Raw genomic sequence first — 17,643 nt, 5'->3', positions numbered from 1 at the left:
GTTTCCGGAGTGTTCAGCAAGACAAGGCTGCTGATATAAAGTAAAACGTTTCTATACGATTTATGTCTTATAAAATATGGGGGATGTGGATTTTGTTTGGGCTCGCCGTGATATTTTACTGAGTGTTGCCAAGGTGCTGCTCGTTTATGTTGAGTAAAAGCCCCACTCACATGGAAAGAGTGTTTGTGTGTTTTTAACATGCTCTTGTGGAATTTTTTTGGATTATGGAGGACATACACAAACAAATGAAATTGCTAAAGAATTCTTCATTCAACATTTTTTAAAATTAGGAGCAGACAAAAAAAATGTTTGAAGAAGAGCTCATTTGTGACGTAGATGGACGGGCCAACACTTTCCTGCTCCGCCAAATTCTGATGCATCCACTTGTATGTAGCTGGCATCTGGTTCAAAACTGTACTGCTGAAAAACTCTAGCACTGCTTGCCTTTTTTTTTTTTTTGCACTGGTAATCTTAGGTTGGGGTTGTGAGGGGCTGCAAACTAGCAGGAGGGTGTAAACAGAGAGCTCTCAGCAACTGGGAGGCAGAGGGGGGCGGGCAGAACTCTGAGGCAAATTTCTAAGTTCCGCTCTGCAGCACTTAGTCCTAGAAAACAACACAGGTTTTTTTTTAAACTTCGGCTAAAACAGTATAGTTATAATTAAAAAGATCACTGGGAACACTTTTACAATAGATCAAAAGATGATCAGACTGGGACTTTAACACATTTAGTTGTAAAACACACCTACTGTAACATTCACTGTACATAGGTAATTAATTAGTCTTTTTTATTTTTTACTATTTTTGGTTTTCAAATAAAATGTCATCTTTACAATCTTTGCATTTGTATTCTCTTGTTCTAACAAATTCTAAAGAAATGATCCAAACATGACTTTCAAATTATGTTTTAGAATAAAATAATTGCCAAGGATCCCACAGTTTGGCTGTACCAACTTTAAAACTCATACACAGGAATACAAAGCCTACAGGTACAGTCAATTTTCAGATTAAAGGTAAAGTTTATTTGTTGTTTACATATAGCCTACGAATTTTGACACATTTAGTAGAAGTCAACCCAACTCCCCAGACCACAAAGCAACTGATCGGTTAATTGATTAATGAATTAAATTGGAAAAATATTGAAATATGTTTTTGTTTGTTTGTTTTTTATGACTGTAGTCGTAAACTGCAAACCGAACTAACATTTTCTAACAAGACTGAGATGTGATGTAGAAACAAACTGAACTGTTATGCAGTATTGCATCTTACTAACAATACTTTCCTGAATAAGTAATTTTTTATTTAATTGCTTTGCTTTTTTTTTTAATATAATTTTGTCAAAGCTCTATGGCTTCGTTTTTTGGGGGTATTTTCTCTGAAAAATAAAAAAATAACCTGCAGCTGCTTCCTTCTGAGTGAGGTCCCTGGATCGCTGGAGTCTATCCCAACTTTTACAGGGAATGTTTTTGGACTGTGGAAGGAAGCTGGAGTGCCAGATATAGCTGGGATCTAAACCAGCACCCTCTTGCTGTGAGACGATAGTGTTAACCACTGTCACTGTGCTGCATTTGCACAATGAAGCAGCTTTAAATTGATTTGAATCTGAGGCATGGATTTCGTTTATCCACTGCACAGATAGAGTTTATGCCTGATTTGAATTTTAGCTCGTTTCCATTAAAGTCTTTTGTCTTGTTTGGGAGGTTAGACACTAAAACAGACAAAAAACAGAATCAAACATAAGTAACATGAACAGTTCACATGAAAACAGTTGAACTACTTGTTGGAAAACCATCTGCAGCTTTATTTACTTTTTTTGAAATTCTCCTTGCAAATCAAAACAGCCCTTTAGCAGAGAGCTGTAATCTCCAGAACTGATCATTCAGTGTGTTGTTCGCATAAAGCTTTCCAAAAATAAATCCCCATAGAACTAAAAGCCCTTCAGCATCAGGTTAGGTGGGGAATTTGACACACGACAGGAGGTGTCAGCGTTTCTCGGCGGTCAGCTCTTCAATCTCAGTTACGGTAGTCTGTTGGTTCATTGGAAGTGGAGAGTTTGGCTGTTGCCTGTTGCTAGAATTCGCCATGGAATCTGCAAAAACAGTTGAAGTGCAAGATTGAAAATCTAAAAAATACAGCAAATTTTCTGTCAAAGCTGAAGATACATTTTAAAAAAGACAGGAAACTATGCTTTAACAATTTTTAAAATTAATTTGGAAAAACAGGCCCCTTATAAATAATTATAAATATTTTTTTCTTTAAATACAAAATAAGAAATCTGCCAATAGAGTAAGAAAAATTGTCTTACCAAGAATTCTTATTTTAAGAATAAAATTCTAGTCACTAAGACATGTTTTCTTAACCTTTTGCTATTGGAAAAACTTTTTTGATAGGATTATTTTTCTTGCAAGACAGAATATAAGAAACATTTTCTTGAAACAGGGGTCTTTGTACTTTCTTAAGATTCAGTTTTAGCTGTGCTAAGGTGGATTTAAAAAATAACACCCAAAAAACCCAAATGGGATAATTTTGTCAACAGTCAAAAGGAGCAGAGAACCAGGAGGTTCTAATAATAAATCTGGCTCTGTTTATTTTGTTAGTTTAATCCTTGATCGACTGATTTACTTTCGGTTTTATTTTGTAAAATGTCATTTCATGTGAATCTGACTATTTATTCATGTTTTTATTAAGATTATTCATTGATATAAAAATGTACTTTTTAAATCTGACATTAGTGACTTTTGAAATGAATATCTATGTATTGAAACTCTTTATCTAAATAAAGCTGGCCTGTTTATTCTACATTTTTACAAACACTAGGTAATTTTTGCTTTTCTCATTGAGGCTGTCATGAGCGCTTGACTTTCGGATGTTTGTGTAGTGGTGATTTACCAATCCTCAAAGTGATCTCCTTCAGTATGTCAATGTAAGGGAGGTAAATGTTGTCAGAGCCAGGAGTGCAGACACCCATTTTGTCATCCACAAGTGTCACACTCTGACCAAACAGACGCATCTGAAAGAGATGTGGAAAAATCCAAAAATGTTAGGGTTTTATCTTCTGTAAAAAACCTGTAAGTTTTCTTTAGTCTGATGGTGCACCTGCATGTCCAACAGCTTCCTCGTGACCTGAAGGAGTGTGGAGCTCTGAAGTTCTCTAATGTCACTGAGCAGCAAAGTAGCTCGAGCCAAAGTTAGCATGGAGCCTGGAGGCACGGACACGCGCTCTGACAGCAGGCCCACTGCTTCCTGCTCACACAGGAAACAGAACAGAACATTTTACCCTTCTGTACTGATGACATACAGAGCAAGTGAATTGTTTCACGTGTTTCCATTTAGGAGAAAAAGCAACCTTTGCGTTTTTCTCTCAAAGTTTTTTTTACAAACACTTCCCAAAATTGGTTCCAAAAGTGGCAAATAAATCCAACACAGGGGGATAGAACATTTGTTTTACCCACAGTAGATTGCAGTAGAGGGCTGCATTGGGCTCGGGTCCCGCCGGGTCCCGCGGGACCCAACCCAAATCTCGCAGGATTGGGCGGTTTGAATTGTGCTGCGGGCGGGAGCGGGCGGCAAAAAAAAAAAACCCGCGGGATCAGTGCTGCCATGAATATATAATAGCGGACTACGTTAGGCTGAGCGGCTGTTGGATTCTTATGTACTGAAGCTCCGTGAAGGCACCAGGTAGAGACGCCCAATGGCCTCTGTCATCTAACTTGTTGTTGAGGGTGCGCCCCGCCCCGCCCCGCCTCTTACTAAGAGCGCGCTTCAGGCCGTCTGTCTGCGCGCGCACACACGCACACTTTTAACAGAACAGGATTTGTAAAAATATATTTAATATTTAAGTTGCACATTACACAAGAGGAATGCATGAAAAGATGAGGCTGGAGGAGGACATAAATCTCTTTAATAATATCAATAAAAATACGTGTTTTTTCCTGCGGGACGGGAGACGATACAAAATCAATGCATCTCTATTACTGTGCGGGACTAAATTCTATGAGTTTTGCGGGTGCGGGCGGGAGTGGACATACATATTGCGGGAGCGGGCGGGAGTGTAACGCATACGTTGCGGGAGCGGGCGGGATTGGTCAGAAATTCAGCGGGCGCGGGCGGGAGCGGGATGAAGAAAATAGTCCCGCGCAGGGCTCTAGATTGCAGCTTTTCTTTGGCTGGAGTACCTGTAGCGCCGCTACACTCTCTGCTGTCTTTCCTCTCCGTGCTTTCAGTTCTGCAGATTCCACCAGCAGCAAAGCCTGAGTGTCACGGTCTCCCCATTGAACGCACTCCTCAATACCCTCCTGCAGCAGCCGCGCCATCTCTTCATTGATGTTCTTTCCTTAAAGACAGAATTCAGGACTCTGACACTGACTTACAGAAAGTTTACAGACCACAGATTCAAAGTTTAAAAAAGTCAAAATCCCATTTTGATCATCTTTTGATTTATTGTAAAAGCGTTCCCAGTGGTCTTTCAATTATGATTATGCAGTTTTTGGCAAAAATCTAAAAAACTGAGTTGTGGGCGGACTATTGGTACAGAGCAACTCGGCCCTCCTTCCCCTTCACATTGCTGAGAGATTTTCTATGTAGTAAATACAATTTTTTTCAAACAGAATAAAAACAATTTGAATAAAGAAATAATCAGAAATGCAATTTTGAGCTTACTTTTCTTTATATTTGTCCTCTATCATGAGAAATATGCCACAAGAACATGTCAAAAAAGCCATTTTCATCAGAGTGGGTCTTTAAGGTGCTGGAAAGAGTACTGAAATTATGAGTTTTAAATGTGTGCATGTCTGGGTAGGAAAAAGGCTAAAAACTTATTTCTGATGTGAGGAATCGGAGAAGATTAAAAGTTCACGACCCTTGAGACAGAGGGAACATCAACCAAAACACACAGAATCAAACCTGGGAGAATAGATGCATCTGCCTGGTGACTGGCAACCAGGCTTTGTACCACAGCCAGGCGGCAGCGCAGCCACAAAAACGGACCGATTCTGTCGGCTGCCTCGGCAGCTCCAGGACAGTCTGTGGGTTGACTGTCCGTCACAGGGCAGCCTCCTGGGTCCTTTAGGTAAAACACAAAAAAGCGTAAAGAATGCATTTGTTAAAAATGAGAGCTCTCAGTCTGTTGTAGTTTCGAGCTTCAATCTCATCAAACCTATGCAGTAAAAGTAACTTGTAAAACCTCTGTAAGTTCAGAGTTGGATCCTCTCAGTGTCACAGGTGATGTTTGCAGAAGGACCAAAGATGAAACTGCAACATCAAAACTAAATAGAAACCATAAAATATAAGTTTTGTTACACAAACAGAATTATGTAAACCAGCAGATGACAAACGTCTACCTGAGTTCAGGACATCCCTGCTGTAGGTGAAGGTTGGTTTTAAGGAGATTGGACACCAGAGTGAGCTCCAGCTTCTCCTCCTCACTGCAGGGCAGCAATGTCAGCTGTTCTGTGGTGGCGGCCAGCAAAGAGGAGGCTGCTTCAAGCAACACAACCTACAGGAGAAAGGACAGAAGAATTCTCACCCTTAAATGTGAGAAATCTATTCAACTAACAAATAATAACTTGTTTTCTTTGCATAAATGATCGGTGTGGAAGACTTCAACATGCTTTAAAACACTTGAAAAAGCACAATAATTTAATTTTCCAGAAAAATATAATAATTATAATAATTATGCATGCAATTTAAAAACATGTTCCACATTTGTTAACTTTTATATTTCTGCTTTATATATATATATATATATATATATATATATATATATATATATATATATATATATATATATATATATATATATATATATTACCCCCACTTTTTCTTTCAGCATTTATTTTTTGCCAAAATATCATCAGTTCTAAGCATAAATCTCATTCCTCTCATTTCTACTGCAATGTTGCAGTATTTCCAGGACAACAAAGACAGCAATCTTTTTATCCGTCGACCGTCCGTCCGTCCATCCATCCATCTTCTGCACTCTTTTAGTCACTTCTTCCAGCTCCTCCGGGGGGTGCCCGAGACAGCTGAGAGACAGTCTCTCCAGTGTGTCCTGGGTCTTCCCCAGGGCCTCTGCCCAGCGGGAAATGCTCGGAATACCTCCCCAGGAGGCGTACAGGAGGCAATAAAGAATTTACATATATATATCAAACTCATTACAGAAATGATGAAATGCATAGATTAAAAAGACAGAAAATAAAACAAAAATGTCACTTAAATCACATTTGCTTAATTAAATACAGTGATAATTAACTGAAGTATAAGTAGAGTTTGATTTATTGCTTGAAAAGGAGTGGGAAGAAGCAAGCTTATATAATCCCACCCCTAATGAGTTCATTCATTTGATAGTTTTACAGAGTTTTAAATCCGGTTCTGATCAGATAGATTCTCTTCAAGTAACAAAATCCAGTGCCTAGTAATGATTGATGATCTTCAGAAAACATTCATTCATGATTTCAGTAAACAGTAACGGAATAATAATTGATTATCATTAGAACACATGATAACATTAAACCAGTAATTATTGCTACACATTGCAGATCAAGTAAACAAAATCAATAGCTTATTGATTGTAATTTAAACATTGCAGTAATCATTATTGCATATTACAATGTAACACTCATTGGTTGTAATTAAAAGAGCTTTGATTATTTCACCACAATCAAGTTCAGACATGTATTTGGAATTATTCCAACACCTGTTGATCCTTAAATCCTCTTATCTTCATATCCTGAAATAAGAGTTTCTTTATACATTTTCTTGAATATTTGAATATTTGAACATTTCTTAAGCTCCTCACTTAAACCGTTCCAAAGTTTAGTGCCACACACCGACACACAGAAAGTTTTCTTTGTGGTTCTTATCAATATGATCCTGAAGTTCCCCTCATCCCCTCAGTCTGTAGCCTCCTTCATTTTCTAAGAACTGTTTTTGGATATTGAATGGTAACGATTTCCAACTGGCTCTGTATAAAAGTTGCGCAGTGTAAAAATCCACAAGGTCATGCAGTTTTAAAAGTCTTGATTGATAAAATAGATTGTTTGTATGATCAAGATATACGGCTGTATGTACAATTCTGAATGAATTTTTGAAGAAAAAGAGAGGATGTAGTGAGCTCTTGTTATTATTCCCCCAAATTTCTATACCGTAGGTGAAACATAGTAATATTAAGGAGCAGTACAATAAATATCTACTGTTGTATCCTAATATATGTTTAGATTTATTTACGATTGAAATACTTTTTGATACTTTAGTTTGTATGTGTCTGTGTGGCTTCCAACTTGGTTTGTCATCGATAAAAACCCCTCCCTTACATTGACGTGTTATTCCTACCATGACAAAGGTGGATAAAGATGGAAAGATTTCATGTAATCCATGGACACCAGTGAGGATCGAAAAAAGGTTCAGAGCACTGTCTAGTGGGTCTAGATGACCCAACTCCCAATGTTAAAGCGCCTAGGATAGGACAAGGGTTAAGTAGAATGAGAAGCTTACCTTAATCCTTTCTGAAATTAGCTGCCTCCCCTCATGACAAAGGGTAAAATGTTTAGGTAGTTTTGGGCCTTCGTAAGGTCTTTCCTCTTCACAGGACTCTGACTTCACAAAGCCGCATGTTTCTGCGCACAAATCTTTTGGATCTGAAAGAGATTTGCCACTTCAAGTCTAAAGTGTGCTTGATCCAAAGTTCTTTTTACAAACCTCAAACTTTCAACAGCACTAGAATAAACCCCTCTCCCTCACAAACCTGGATCTGGAAGGTCTCCCAATGTTTTGCTGAGGGCAAGGACTAGCTGAACACGAGCCAGGTTGAAGCTGGTGCAGACCGTTGGACCGTACATTGTTTGGATCTCAGGTGCAATGTCACAGTTCACAAGGGCTTCTACAGCCTAGACAGACAAACAGCACATCTGTTTTTTAACAGTTTGATAGACAAGCCAATAGAGAAGCTTTTGGACGCAGCAGCTGACACCTTTAATACCTTGCTGCTGGAATTTATTTCTAGATATGAAGAAAATGTATTTCACTTATGTTATTGCTTTTGAGTAGACATTAAAGGTGAGTTTGGAGCAGAAGTAGTTTGATGAACATTTGCATATAGGTATCAAGGGGTTAATATAAACAAGAATTAGAAATATTTTATTTCCTTTTTTACTTAAAGAAAGACATAACTTGGTGCTGTGAATTTGCTTCAATACATTTTCTTTTAAACAACAATAATGACAAAAAAAAGATAAGAAATGTAAATCTGATATAGATAATACCTCTTTGTTGTCCTGAAGACTTTTATTGTTGTAGAATGTTTTCATTGGCTGCAAAATAAGAGATTTTTAACATGTTAAATGAATCAATAAACACATTTCCCAATCTTTCTGTGTATGGTTCAGTAAACTGAACCAAAAATGACTTTTACTTTTAAAAACTTTGAAAATAAAATTTTTGATTTGGTTTTTAAATATCTAATATCAACCATACTTTTTAAAATCTTTAAATTCAAAAAAAAAAAATCATACAATGTAGTTTTTTTTTCTTCTAAAAATACACTTTAAGGTGTATTTTTAAGTGGGACAACTTACTGAACAAGTTACTGCCAACTATTTTTGCTCTACTTTAATAATCAAATGATTTAAAATAAATTAATAATAATAGTAATTACATATTTTAAACCCAGTCTTACCATTTACCTTATTTGTGTGATGCAAAATTGTTTTTTCCCCTCTCTAATACTTTTATTTTGAAAGACATTTTATAAAAAAATTTTGGAGATTCCTTGATGGAGATAAATGTGTTTCTTAGTCAGGAAAATGCATCTGTTTAATGAGTGGTGTCCGTTCTTTCCTCATCAGTCCAGGCTTATGAGATTATTCAATTTGAAAATGAACACATGTAAAAACCAAAGAACAATGTGAACATACTTGGAGTTTAGTTTTAGCAATGAAAGGACCACAAGGTAGAAAGATGCCTGTTCCCTGTGTGAGTTGGACGACCTCCATCACAGCTTCACTGAACATACAGAGTTCTGTGAGAACACGCACCTGAAGAGAAGAAAAGTTAACTAACTTATAAATGTAAAAGTAATGACACGCTGAAGTGTGAATTTTGCTTTAAAATGAATCAACCCTGACTTTGAGAATTTTGCCTTCAGCTGTATGGCGTACATCTCTGCAGACCGGGCCAACAAAGTGGATGTAAAGGGCCAGTATGGGTAGCAGCTAAAATATCAAAAAATTTAGTTGATTAATTTTAAGATCTATCTCCCGAAAAATAGGAAAAGAGAGTTTTTACTGTGATGTGGTAGCCAGTCATGTAGAGCCAGTGACAAACAAAGTAGAGGCTTGAGACAATGGAGCTGACGTGGAGCCTACGAGGCTCGGATAAAAGGTCGACTCCGGGGAACAGCTCTTCCCTGATGGTGTGGGAGGCGTACTGGAGATCCAGCTGTGGCTGCGCCACGGAGCAGCACAGCACGCACTGAAGGAGAACGGCAGCCACACACATCAGAATGGATGCAAACACAATAGCATCTAATGAATGGAATTACCTTAAAAAGGTGAGAAGACAGCAGACAACATTTTGTTCGCTGGTCGACATCAGACGTTCGGATGAACCTGGGAAGTGAAAACAAAGTCAAACAACTGTTTGAAAGGCATAGACCTCACAATATTAGGATTTATATGGGTTTAACCCACTGTGCTATTTTAGCTGTGGTCACAGCGGCCTGGAGACACCCCCAAACGCCAGCCTGCTTCACCGTTTTTTGCATGGAGTCCCCTCCGAAGGACACACCATCCCATTTCTGCAGAACACCTGACCTCTGAAGGGAACAGTCTACAGCCTGAATCCAGCAGCTCTGTGCTGCCCTGTGGTGTCAACCAGCAATACAGAGCAACACAGCAGAAAAAAGAGATTATTAACAAACATAGATGTTTTTAACCTTAAAACTGATGCAAAATGTTTACACAGTGCAAAGCGCAAAATAGTTTCTGGTTTAAATATCTCACTGATTAACGATTGAACTAATCGGCTAGTAATTTCTCAGTTAGGTGTGACTAATTGTTTTTTGATAATAAATCTTGAATATCTTGAAAGCAACTTATCTAAAGAAATCTCTCTGAGTTGTTTTTTTTTTTACTTTACGTCTTATTTTTAAGTAATCACGAATTGTGAGTGAAACAGACTTGCTTGTTTTGGGGAAACTGGAAAGTTTAATTTTACTCAGAGCATAAATGCATTTAACAATGGCAGGATGGAAAGTAAACACACATTTATATATGTATTTTTTAAAGACAAATTTATCTTAAGTTCAGCAATTCTGACTTTAAGATGATTTATGGTCAAGAAATAGACTGTTTTACCTCTTAAAATAGGACATTTTGGGTTAATATGGGTATAAATGTACCAACGTTAAATATTTTAAAGTTTTTTTTTAAGCAATACAGGTTTAATTTAAGAAATAATATTTCCAATCACCAGAGCAATATAATCTTTTTCTAAACTCTATTTCACTCAGAACTTTCCAATTTCATTGCAGCTCAACTCTCAACTCAACTTTATTTATATAGCACTTTCATACAACAGTAGTTGAGACAAAGTGCTGAACACAACAGTAAAAAACATTAAAACATGTTAAGGGGGGGGGAAACACAGATAAAACTATAGAAAACAGTAAACAGTTAGAAAAACAGTGGTCTTCATATTGGGTTAAAAGCCAGAGCATAAAAATGGGTTTTTAAACGGGTTTTAAAAACGGACAGTGAAGGGGCTTCTCTAATGGCCAGCGGCAAAGTATTCCACAGCTTTGGAGCGGCTACAGCAAAAGCTCTGTCCCCTCTGACCTTCCGTCTGGACCTCGGTACCTCTAGAACAGTGTTTTTCAACCTTTTCTGAGCCACGGCACACTTTAACCTTAAAAAAAATCCCGCGGCACACCAGCATCCAAAAATTTTAAAAAAAGGAGAAACTCAGTCTGTATTGATCTACAGCCCCTCCCTCCACAGTCTCACATGCATTTTTGAGATAATTGTTGCAGAAAAAGCTGGAAACTGCAGCTGTTTTTTTTTTTCTAAAAGATGCAATAAAAGTTAAGTTAGAAGATTTAAAAACAGTTTGAAGTGTGTTCGTTGGTTTCAAGACGTTTAACAACAGATTTCCTTGTGCGCTGTCACTCTCTCAACCCAATGCATCATGGGAGATGTAGTGCATAAAACGGCCGGCGGAGATCGCTTTTCGGAGCTTCATTGATGTGTTCACTTGTTCCACGGTCTGATACCGGACTCTGTGGAAAGCTACACCGCTAAAGACGAGCTTTAGCTGCTATTTTTGTTAGAACTGAGCGACTTTACGAGCTAAATCGGGACAAGGAAGTGAAGACTTTAACCACTTCTGATTGGTCAGACTGATGACATGTGATTAAGCTCCCCAAGAATGATTGGTGGAGACAGTTAAAGGGACGGGACTTTTCCAAAATACAGCCGGAGCTGCAGCTGAGTCGTGGTAACGTCATTCTTATCAAAATGTCTTTAATAAAATAAAATAAACGCAAAGAAAAAGTATTTTAGGATCTTTTATATTCCTAACTACTCAGTGTTTTATCAGGGCCTGTTTGGATGAACAGAGAGCTGAAATCCTGGAGATGGAAAATGTTGTTAAATCAGCTAATGAGGGCAATTTCTCCACGGCACACTTGACCATCTTCCACGGCACACTTGACCATCTCCCACGGCACACTAGTGTGCCGCGGCACACTGGTTGAAAAACACTGCTCTAGAAGCATCTGATCAGCTGATCTGAGGCACCGTGCCGGCGAATAGGGAGTGAGAAGCTCAGAGAGGTACAGCGGGGCAAGACCGTGTAAAGATTTAAAAACAAGCAGAAGAATCTTAAAATGAATTCTAAAATGCACAGGCAGCCAGTGAAGCGATGCTAGGATCAGCGTGATGTGGTCTCTTTTGCGTGCTCCAACCATAAGACGAGCAGCTGCATTTTGAACACGTTGGAGACGCAAGAGAGACGACTGGCTGAGTCCAAGATAAAGAGAGTTGCAGTTAAAATTACTGTCCAATTTAACACCCAAGTTAGAAACAGTTGATTTTAAGAAACCAGTCAGAGAGCCCAGATCAATCGGGGACGGTCCACTAAAATCATTCGGTCCAAAAATTACAACTTCTGTTTTCATTTCATTCAAACTCAAGAAACTTAGGGCCAACCAGTCCTTAATGTCATGGAGACACGACAGGAGCTGCGTCACAGAGAGATTATCCTTTTTTAGCGGCAGATAGATCTGACTGTCGTCAGCGTATAAATGAAAGGAAATGCCGTGTTTTCTTAGAATGGACCCTAAAGGTAACAGATATAAAGAAAACAGAAGAGGTCCCAAAACCGACCCTTGTGGGACCCCATAGGGAACCCGAGCTGTGGTGGATTCATAACCACCTAAACTGACACACATGGTTCTTTCCGCCAGGTAGGATTTGAACCAGTCCAGTGCAGCACCTTGAATCCCCACCAGGTTCTGGAGCCTAGAAATTAAAGTGCTATGGTCTACGGTGTTGAATGCTTCAGTTAGGTCCAGCAGAACTAGAACAACATAATCTCCATAATATAATTATGGAGATTATTGCAGAGCAATATATACTCAGAAAAAGGGGATTTTCAGCCAATTTTAAGATTTATTTTTTCTTAATAGGGCAGTAAGTCACAACTTATTTTAAGAAATCCTATGAAGACAAAGTCAAGTTCCAATGGCTGATTTTTTTAAACTTATAACAAGGGAAAAACATCTTATATTCTATACTTTTGAACTTGTGAGGACATTTTTCCTAGTGTTTTAACAAACACATATTTAATGTCTGTTTCTTACTGCATGTTTCCAGCATAGAAGTGTAGATTTCCCATTTCATGCAATCCAAGAAGTCTGAGGGACTCGTGGCCACTAGCTCTGAGACACTCTGAAAAAAAATTAAAAAGTAGACAAATGTGGAAAAACAGTGAGACGTCTAAACTTCTAGAAACCTAGAGCACGGTTCATCAAATTAAGGTCTACTGCATCAGAGACCGAAATGTGTAATTATGATTTCTGAAATATTGAAATCATTTTTGAAGATAACAATCAATAACAATTCTGTTTTTGTTACATGACAAATAATAATGATTGCTGCAATAGTGTAAAAAATCAATCAATCAATCAAAGGTCATCACAAACCTGAGTGTACAAAAATTCTGCTCAGACATTTAACCATCCACAGCGGTCACAGCTAAAAAAAAAACATTCAGCAATTTACGCTTCATTTATTCCGTGATAATGAAGGCCAAGCACAGCCTCCTGTTTATAGTCTTTTAGATGACCTAACCTTAGACTTTAATCTACATCCTATAAAAAAACAAAAACGGGACGGTCACATTTAGCTGAATCACTATTCAGCTAAAACAGTCGCGGTTCGAGAGGTTGGAACTGTGGCTCTACTTTGTTTGGCGGAAGGAAGCTCCACATACAGATGGTAAACAACAGTCAGACTTATGAATGAGGTTTTACAGAACAAAAAAGCTGCTGAAGACATAGAAAGTACTCATTAAATACACTGAAGGAAAGAAAAAGCCAGAGTGAAATTTAAAATGAGGAAGGAGGACAGGTTATTCTAACAGATGGATAAATCCAAGTGCATGATTAGGGGTTTATTGACCAAATTTTGGTTTTCTCAACTGTGTCCTTTAGCTAGTTGCACTATTGGATATAACGAATAACTACGGTAGAGACAGGAATGAACAAAACTGAAGCCAGAAGTTCCCAAAAGAGGCAGCAGAGGCAATAGGAATACTGTTTTCGAAATATAAGAAGACACTACCTGCAGAATTTGGCAAACAAAAGGAACAGACTATCTCAAATAGGATGAAGGTAGAGAAAGCTTACGGGACATGGAGAATCCAGCTCAAAGCTGCTCACAGATTACCTGCTCTCAAATGACTTATCATACTACCATAATGCTTAATGAATACTGTGAATTCTTACGAATGGAATTAGAATAGGCAGCAATAACAGTTGGGATGGAGTCAGGTTGGACAGGAAGGCCAACGATGGCATTTGGAGTGGTGAAATCCTCCCCGCTGGGGTCACATGGATGGTTGTTTGGATTGGACCTGACCACAGGGCTAAAAGCCACCCGACCTGCCAACTGGAGCTGTGCCAAGTCTGATGGAGAGAGTTGAAAGCGCATGAAAAAGCGTCTGTGTTTGTGTCTTCAGTCAGAAGTAAACTCACAGGGTTGCGTGTTTGCCAGGAGCAGCAACAGTAAGGAACGGCTATGCCGCAGAGCCTCAAGGCAGTCCGGTGTTTTCTGCAAAGCTCGCTGGTAACCCCTCAGTGTGTCTTCCACATCCAGTGGAACGCACACAAGAGACAAGGAGCGCTGTTTCTCTGCAGCTTAGATACACAGAAGATCAAATCACGTGTTGGCTCTTCCACAAGTCTCTCTATTTTTATGTTTGAAGGGCTTTTTGTCTGCTCTAACCTTTGAGTGAAGCTCCGTCTCTGGGAAAGGCATTTGTGTGTGATGTTTCTTCATGAATGGGAAGCTTCTGTTCAGGAGGACTCCATCCACTGAGCAGCTGGCAGTGAAAGTAACTCGCATTGGTCACCTGAAAGTAAAACTTACGGCATCACAAACTGAAAAGTTCATAAATAAACATACATTGTTCTAGTCAACTATAAGTGGATGGATCACTGTGGAGCGAATCAGGGAGCTCGTGACCCGCCCAGTGCATTTTCTACATAGCATGTAAGCTCTTTTACAAACAGCATAATTTTGTCTGCTCCTGATTCACATCGATTTGAATAACAAAAATACTCAGAAATGCATTTTTAAGCTCAATTTTCTTAATTATATGTCCTCCATCATCAGAAAAATGCCACAAGAACATGTTAAAAACATAATTTTCATTACAGTGGGTCTTTAAATGCCAAGTGAATAATAAATATCTAGATTGTATCCATTTAGTTAAAGGAATTGGACTGCATCATATCGCCACAAAGTTGGCTGAATTATGTATTATGTATCGATTACATGTAAAAATGTGTGTTTTGGATCATGTGAGAGGAAAAGATACACCTGCCCAGTGTTTATTTTAGATCATCCTCTGATTAAAAATGTAAAAGAAAAAAATACTGCAACTTGTAAATATGCTGTAATTTTACTGGTAAGAAACAAAGAGTTGAAGTAGGTTTAGTATTTGTTAAAGTTGATCTGCGTTCTACCGCTTTGCCAGTGCTCTTCTGTGTCTTTATGTGGTGGGGTTGTGGGACTGCAGGCCCCCCCACTGAGTGGATTCTTTCAATCAAGCTTCTTTGAGCATGAAGGAGCAGAGGAGCTACAATCAGGGCATAGCGCTCCCTGAAACACAAAGGAAAACAAACACACGTTCACTTCTTTGGCTGAAGACCTCCATATTAAACAATATGTGAAACAGTTCAGATTTAAATCGTCATGGTCTTGTGTGAAGTGGTGTTTTCTCGCTGCGGTTAAGAATAGCATCCAAGTTAAAGAGCTCAGATCAAGTTTTCTTCAACAGTGAAAATGACTGCTCATTGTTAATCCCACGTGTTACTCACTGTGTGTATGAGTTGAAAAGTAAGGCAAAGTGGGCCAAACTTTCCCATTTTTCACAGCCATGGAGGCGCTCCAGGGTGTGCAAGACCAAAGTGCGAACCCAGCGCAGGTCCACTTCAGTGCTGTCATCCAGAGGAGCCGAGAAGTGGACACTGGACTCCAGTTCTTCCTTCGTCAAGTCAAGATCATAACGACTCCACAGCTGGCAGGAGTAAAAACAAAAGTTACACCTTAAAACCTGAGAATCAAACTTTTCATTCAAAAAACCTCAGTTGTTGTGAATTTTCTGACGTGCAAAGAAATTCTGTTTCTGACCTCTAGTTTGTTTAGCATGTCCATGACAAGATCTGTGGCTAGCACCAGCAGTGGAGTGAAGATGTCGTGAAGTTGGTCCTCTGTGACAGGGGGAGGAGCTTCAAGCTGGGACGTTACAGTGATTTTACAGCTGTGGTTCCACACAGTCTGACAAACACATAGCAGCAGAGTCCAGTGGCCACCTCGATGTGCCAGAACCTGCAGAACATACATAATTAAATTTTAAAAATCCAAAACAGCCATAAAATAAATATTTCTAATTTGTAAGTGTAGTACCATGGCTCTGCGGAGATGTGAAGCGGCTAATTTAAGGGAATTTAATGGAGAGGTCGTAGAGCTTTTGTCTTTTAGCAGGTCCACTATTGGGGAAAAGCTTCTTCCTTCCCCACATCTTTCCTCAAAGTCATCAAATCGAACCACTGTGCAGAAGCTGAAGTCAAGTTGAGGGATCACACACAGATATTAGTCTTCTCATCCTTTGCTTTACCTTACCTTTCCTTTCCTTTTTCTCCACCTGTTCTCCTCGATCAGAGGGAGAAGAGCTGGTTTCTGACTCACTGTCACATCTGAAAGAGGGTTGCCTCTGCGAGTTCCTCTTGATCACAAGTCCAGTGAGGGCCAGAGAGAAATACAAAGGATCGAACTGGCTGTAGCTGAGTCAAGCAAATGGAAAACATGTTTCTTGGGCAAACATTCCCACTCCGATCATCTTTTGATCTATTGTAAAAGCGTTCCCAGGGGTCTTTTAATCATGATTATGCAATTTTTTGCCAAAATCAAAAAACCTTTTTTTTTTCAAGGACACTGTTCATTTGGTTTCTTTGAGTTGTGGGTGGAACCACTTGTGCAGAAGTCCAAGTTTACATGCTCTCCCGCTAGTTTACAACCCCTAACACCCTGAACCTAACATTGACGGTGCAACAAAAATGGCAAACAATATTAGAGCTATCCATCTGTAAAGTTTAGAGCCAGATGCCGCTAAGACAAGGAAAACAAAGACGTACATGGATATATTTGTCTACAGGGGGATGCATCAGAATGAAGCAGGTCAGGGAGCTTGTGGCCTGCCCAGCTTATTTCTACATCACAAATACAATCTTTTTCAAGTGGCATTTTTTTTGTCTCCTCCTGATTTATGATTTGAATTAAGTAATACTCAGATATCCAATTTGAAGCTTAATTTTTTTTTATATTTTTTTGATTTGAAAAATAAAAACTATAGATGACCTCCATCAAAACATGTAAAAAAAACCTACAAACATTCTTTTCATTACAGTAGAGGTCTTTAAAACATCTGGCAAAAGATGACAGATGGGAGGCAATCGTGCCCTTTCACCTTTGCTGCAGAGTCTCCAGGTCCTGATGAACAGCAGCTAGATGGGCCTGAGCCATGCAGCGGTGGACCTGACACCTCCACGGCCTCTCCTCACAGCACAAGTTCCTTAACTGGAGGCGCTTCTTGCTGCAACGCACCACATCTGACATCATGGTCAGTAGGTTGTCCACGGTGCAGAGCTCTCTATTGAGACATAACTTATCTTTGTGATAGCCCTGATTTCCAACCTGCTGCAGAGAAAACAACAAACGACAAGTGCTACCTGTAGGTTCTGACATGCCTCATCATGTTGGAGGGCAGCTTTTTCTTGAGCTTCTTTCTCAGTTCATCGTGTGGAACTGACATATTATTCTGCAACATAGACACAAAACATTTGTGTGCATCAATACACAGATTCAATCT

General features: G+C 39.0%; 1 protein-coding gene across 3 annotated transcripts in view; it reads right to left on the bottom strand.

Moving 5' to 3' along the window:
• Nucleotides 1-1,760: 1,760 nt before the first annotated feature.
• The window catches only part of cfap54 (cilia and flagella associated protein 54), a 28,752-nt gene continuing 12,869 nt past the window's right edge, over nucleotides 1,761-17,643 (bottom strand). The window contains exons 31-56 of one of the 3 annotated variants that reach the window (XM_020708853.2): nucleotides 17,504-17,592; nucleotides 17,242-17,424; nucleotides 16,398-16,558; nucleotides 16,182-16,324; nucleotides 15,906-16,103; nucleotides 15,593-15,792; nucleotides 15,239-15,374; nucleotides 14,496-14,622; nucleotides 14,246-14,407; nucleotides 13,997-14,176; nucleotides 12,851-12,938; nucleotides 9,681-9,851; nucleotides 9,533-9,599; nucleotides 9,277-9,462; nucleotides 9,117-9,203; nucleotides 8,907-9,026; nucleotides 8,256-8,303; nucleotides 7,739-7,880; nucleotides 7,489-7,631; nucleotides 5,337-5,491; nucleotides 5,180-5,261; nucleotides 4,900-5,059; nucleotides 4,173-4,330; nucleotides 3,094-3,240; nucleotides 2,887-3,007; nucleotides 1,761-2,086 (exon numbers count right to left, since the gene is read on the bottom strand). In XM_020708853.2, the coding sequence (XP_020564512.1) occupies nucleotides 1,980-2,086; nucleotides 2,887-3,007; nucleotides 3,094-3,240; nucleotides 4,173-4,330; nucleotides 4,900-5,059; nucleotides 5,180-5,261; nucleotides 5,337-5,491; nucleotides 7,489-7,631; nucleotides 7,739-7,880; nucleotides 8,256-8,303; nucleotides 8,907-9,026; nucleotides 9,117-9,203; nucleotides 9,277-9,462; nucleotides 9,533-9,599; nucleotides 9,681-9,851; nucleotides 12,851-12,938; nucleotides 13,997-14,176; nucleotides 14,246-14,407; nucleotides 14,496-14,622; nucleotides 15,239-15,374; nucleotides 15,593-15,792; nucleotides 15,906-16,103; nucleotides 16,182-16,324; nucleotides 16,398-16,558; nucleotides 17,242-17,424; nucleotides 17,504-17,592 (3,561 nt within the window). In that variant the 3' untranslated portion in view covers nucleotides 1,761-1,979. Of the gene's footprint in view, nucleotides 2,087-2,886; nucleotides 3,008-3,093; nucleotides 3,241-4,172; nucleotides 4,331-4,899; nucleotides 5,060-5,152; nucleotides 5,262-5,336; nucleotides 5,492-7,488; nucleotides 7,632-7,738; nucleotides 7,881-8,255; nucleotides 8,304-8,906; nucleotides 9,027-9,116; nucleotides 9,204-9,276; nucleotides 9,463-9,532; nucleotides 9,600-9,680; nucleotides 9,852-12,850; nucleotides 12,939-13,996; nucleotides 14,177-14,245; nucleotides 14,408-14,495; nucleotides 14,623-15,238; nucleotides 15,375-15,592; nucleotides 15,793-15,905; nucleotides 16,104-16,181; nucleotides 16,325-16,397; nucleotides 16,559-17,241; nucleotides 17,425-17,503; nucleotides 17,593-17,643 lie in introns of those variants that run through there. The other 2 variants (XM_020708854.2, XM_020708855.2) reach the window with 2 other exon arrangements.

The sequence above is a fragment of the Oryzias latipes genome, chromosome 14, assembly GCF_002234675.1.
Source record: "Oryzias latipes chromosome 14, ASM223467v1".
Lineage (NCBI taxonomy): Eukaryota > Metazoa > Chordata > Actinopteri > Beloniformes > Adrianichthyidae > Oryzias > Oryzias latipes.
This window is presented reverse-complemented; position numbering and strand designations above follow the sequence as displayed.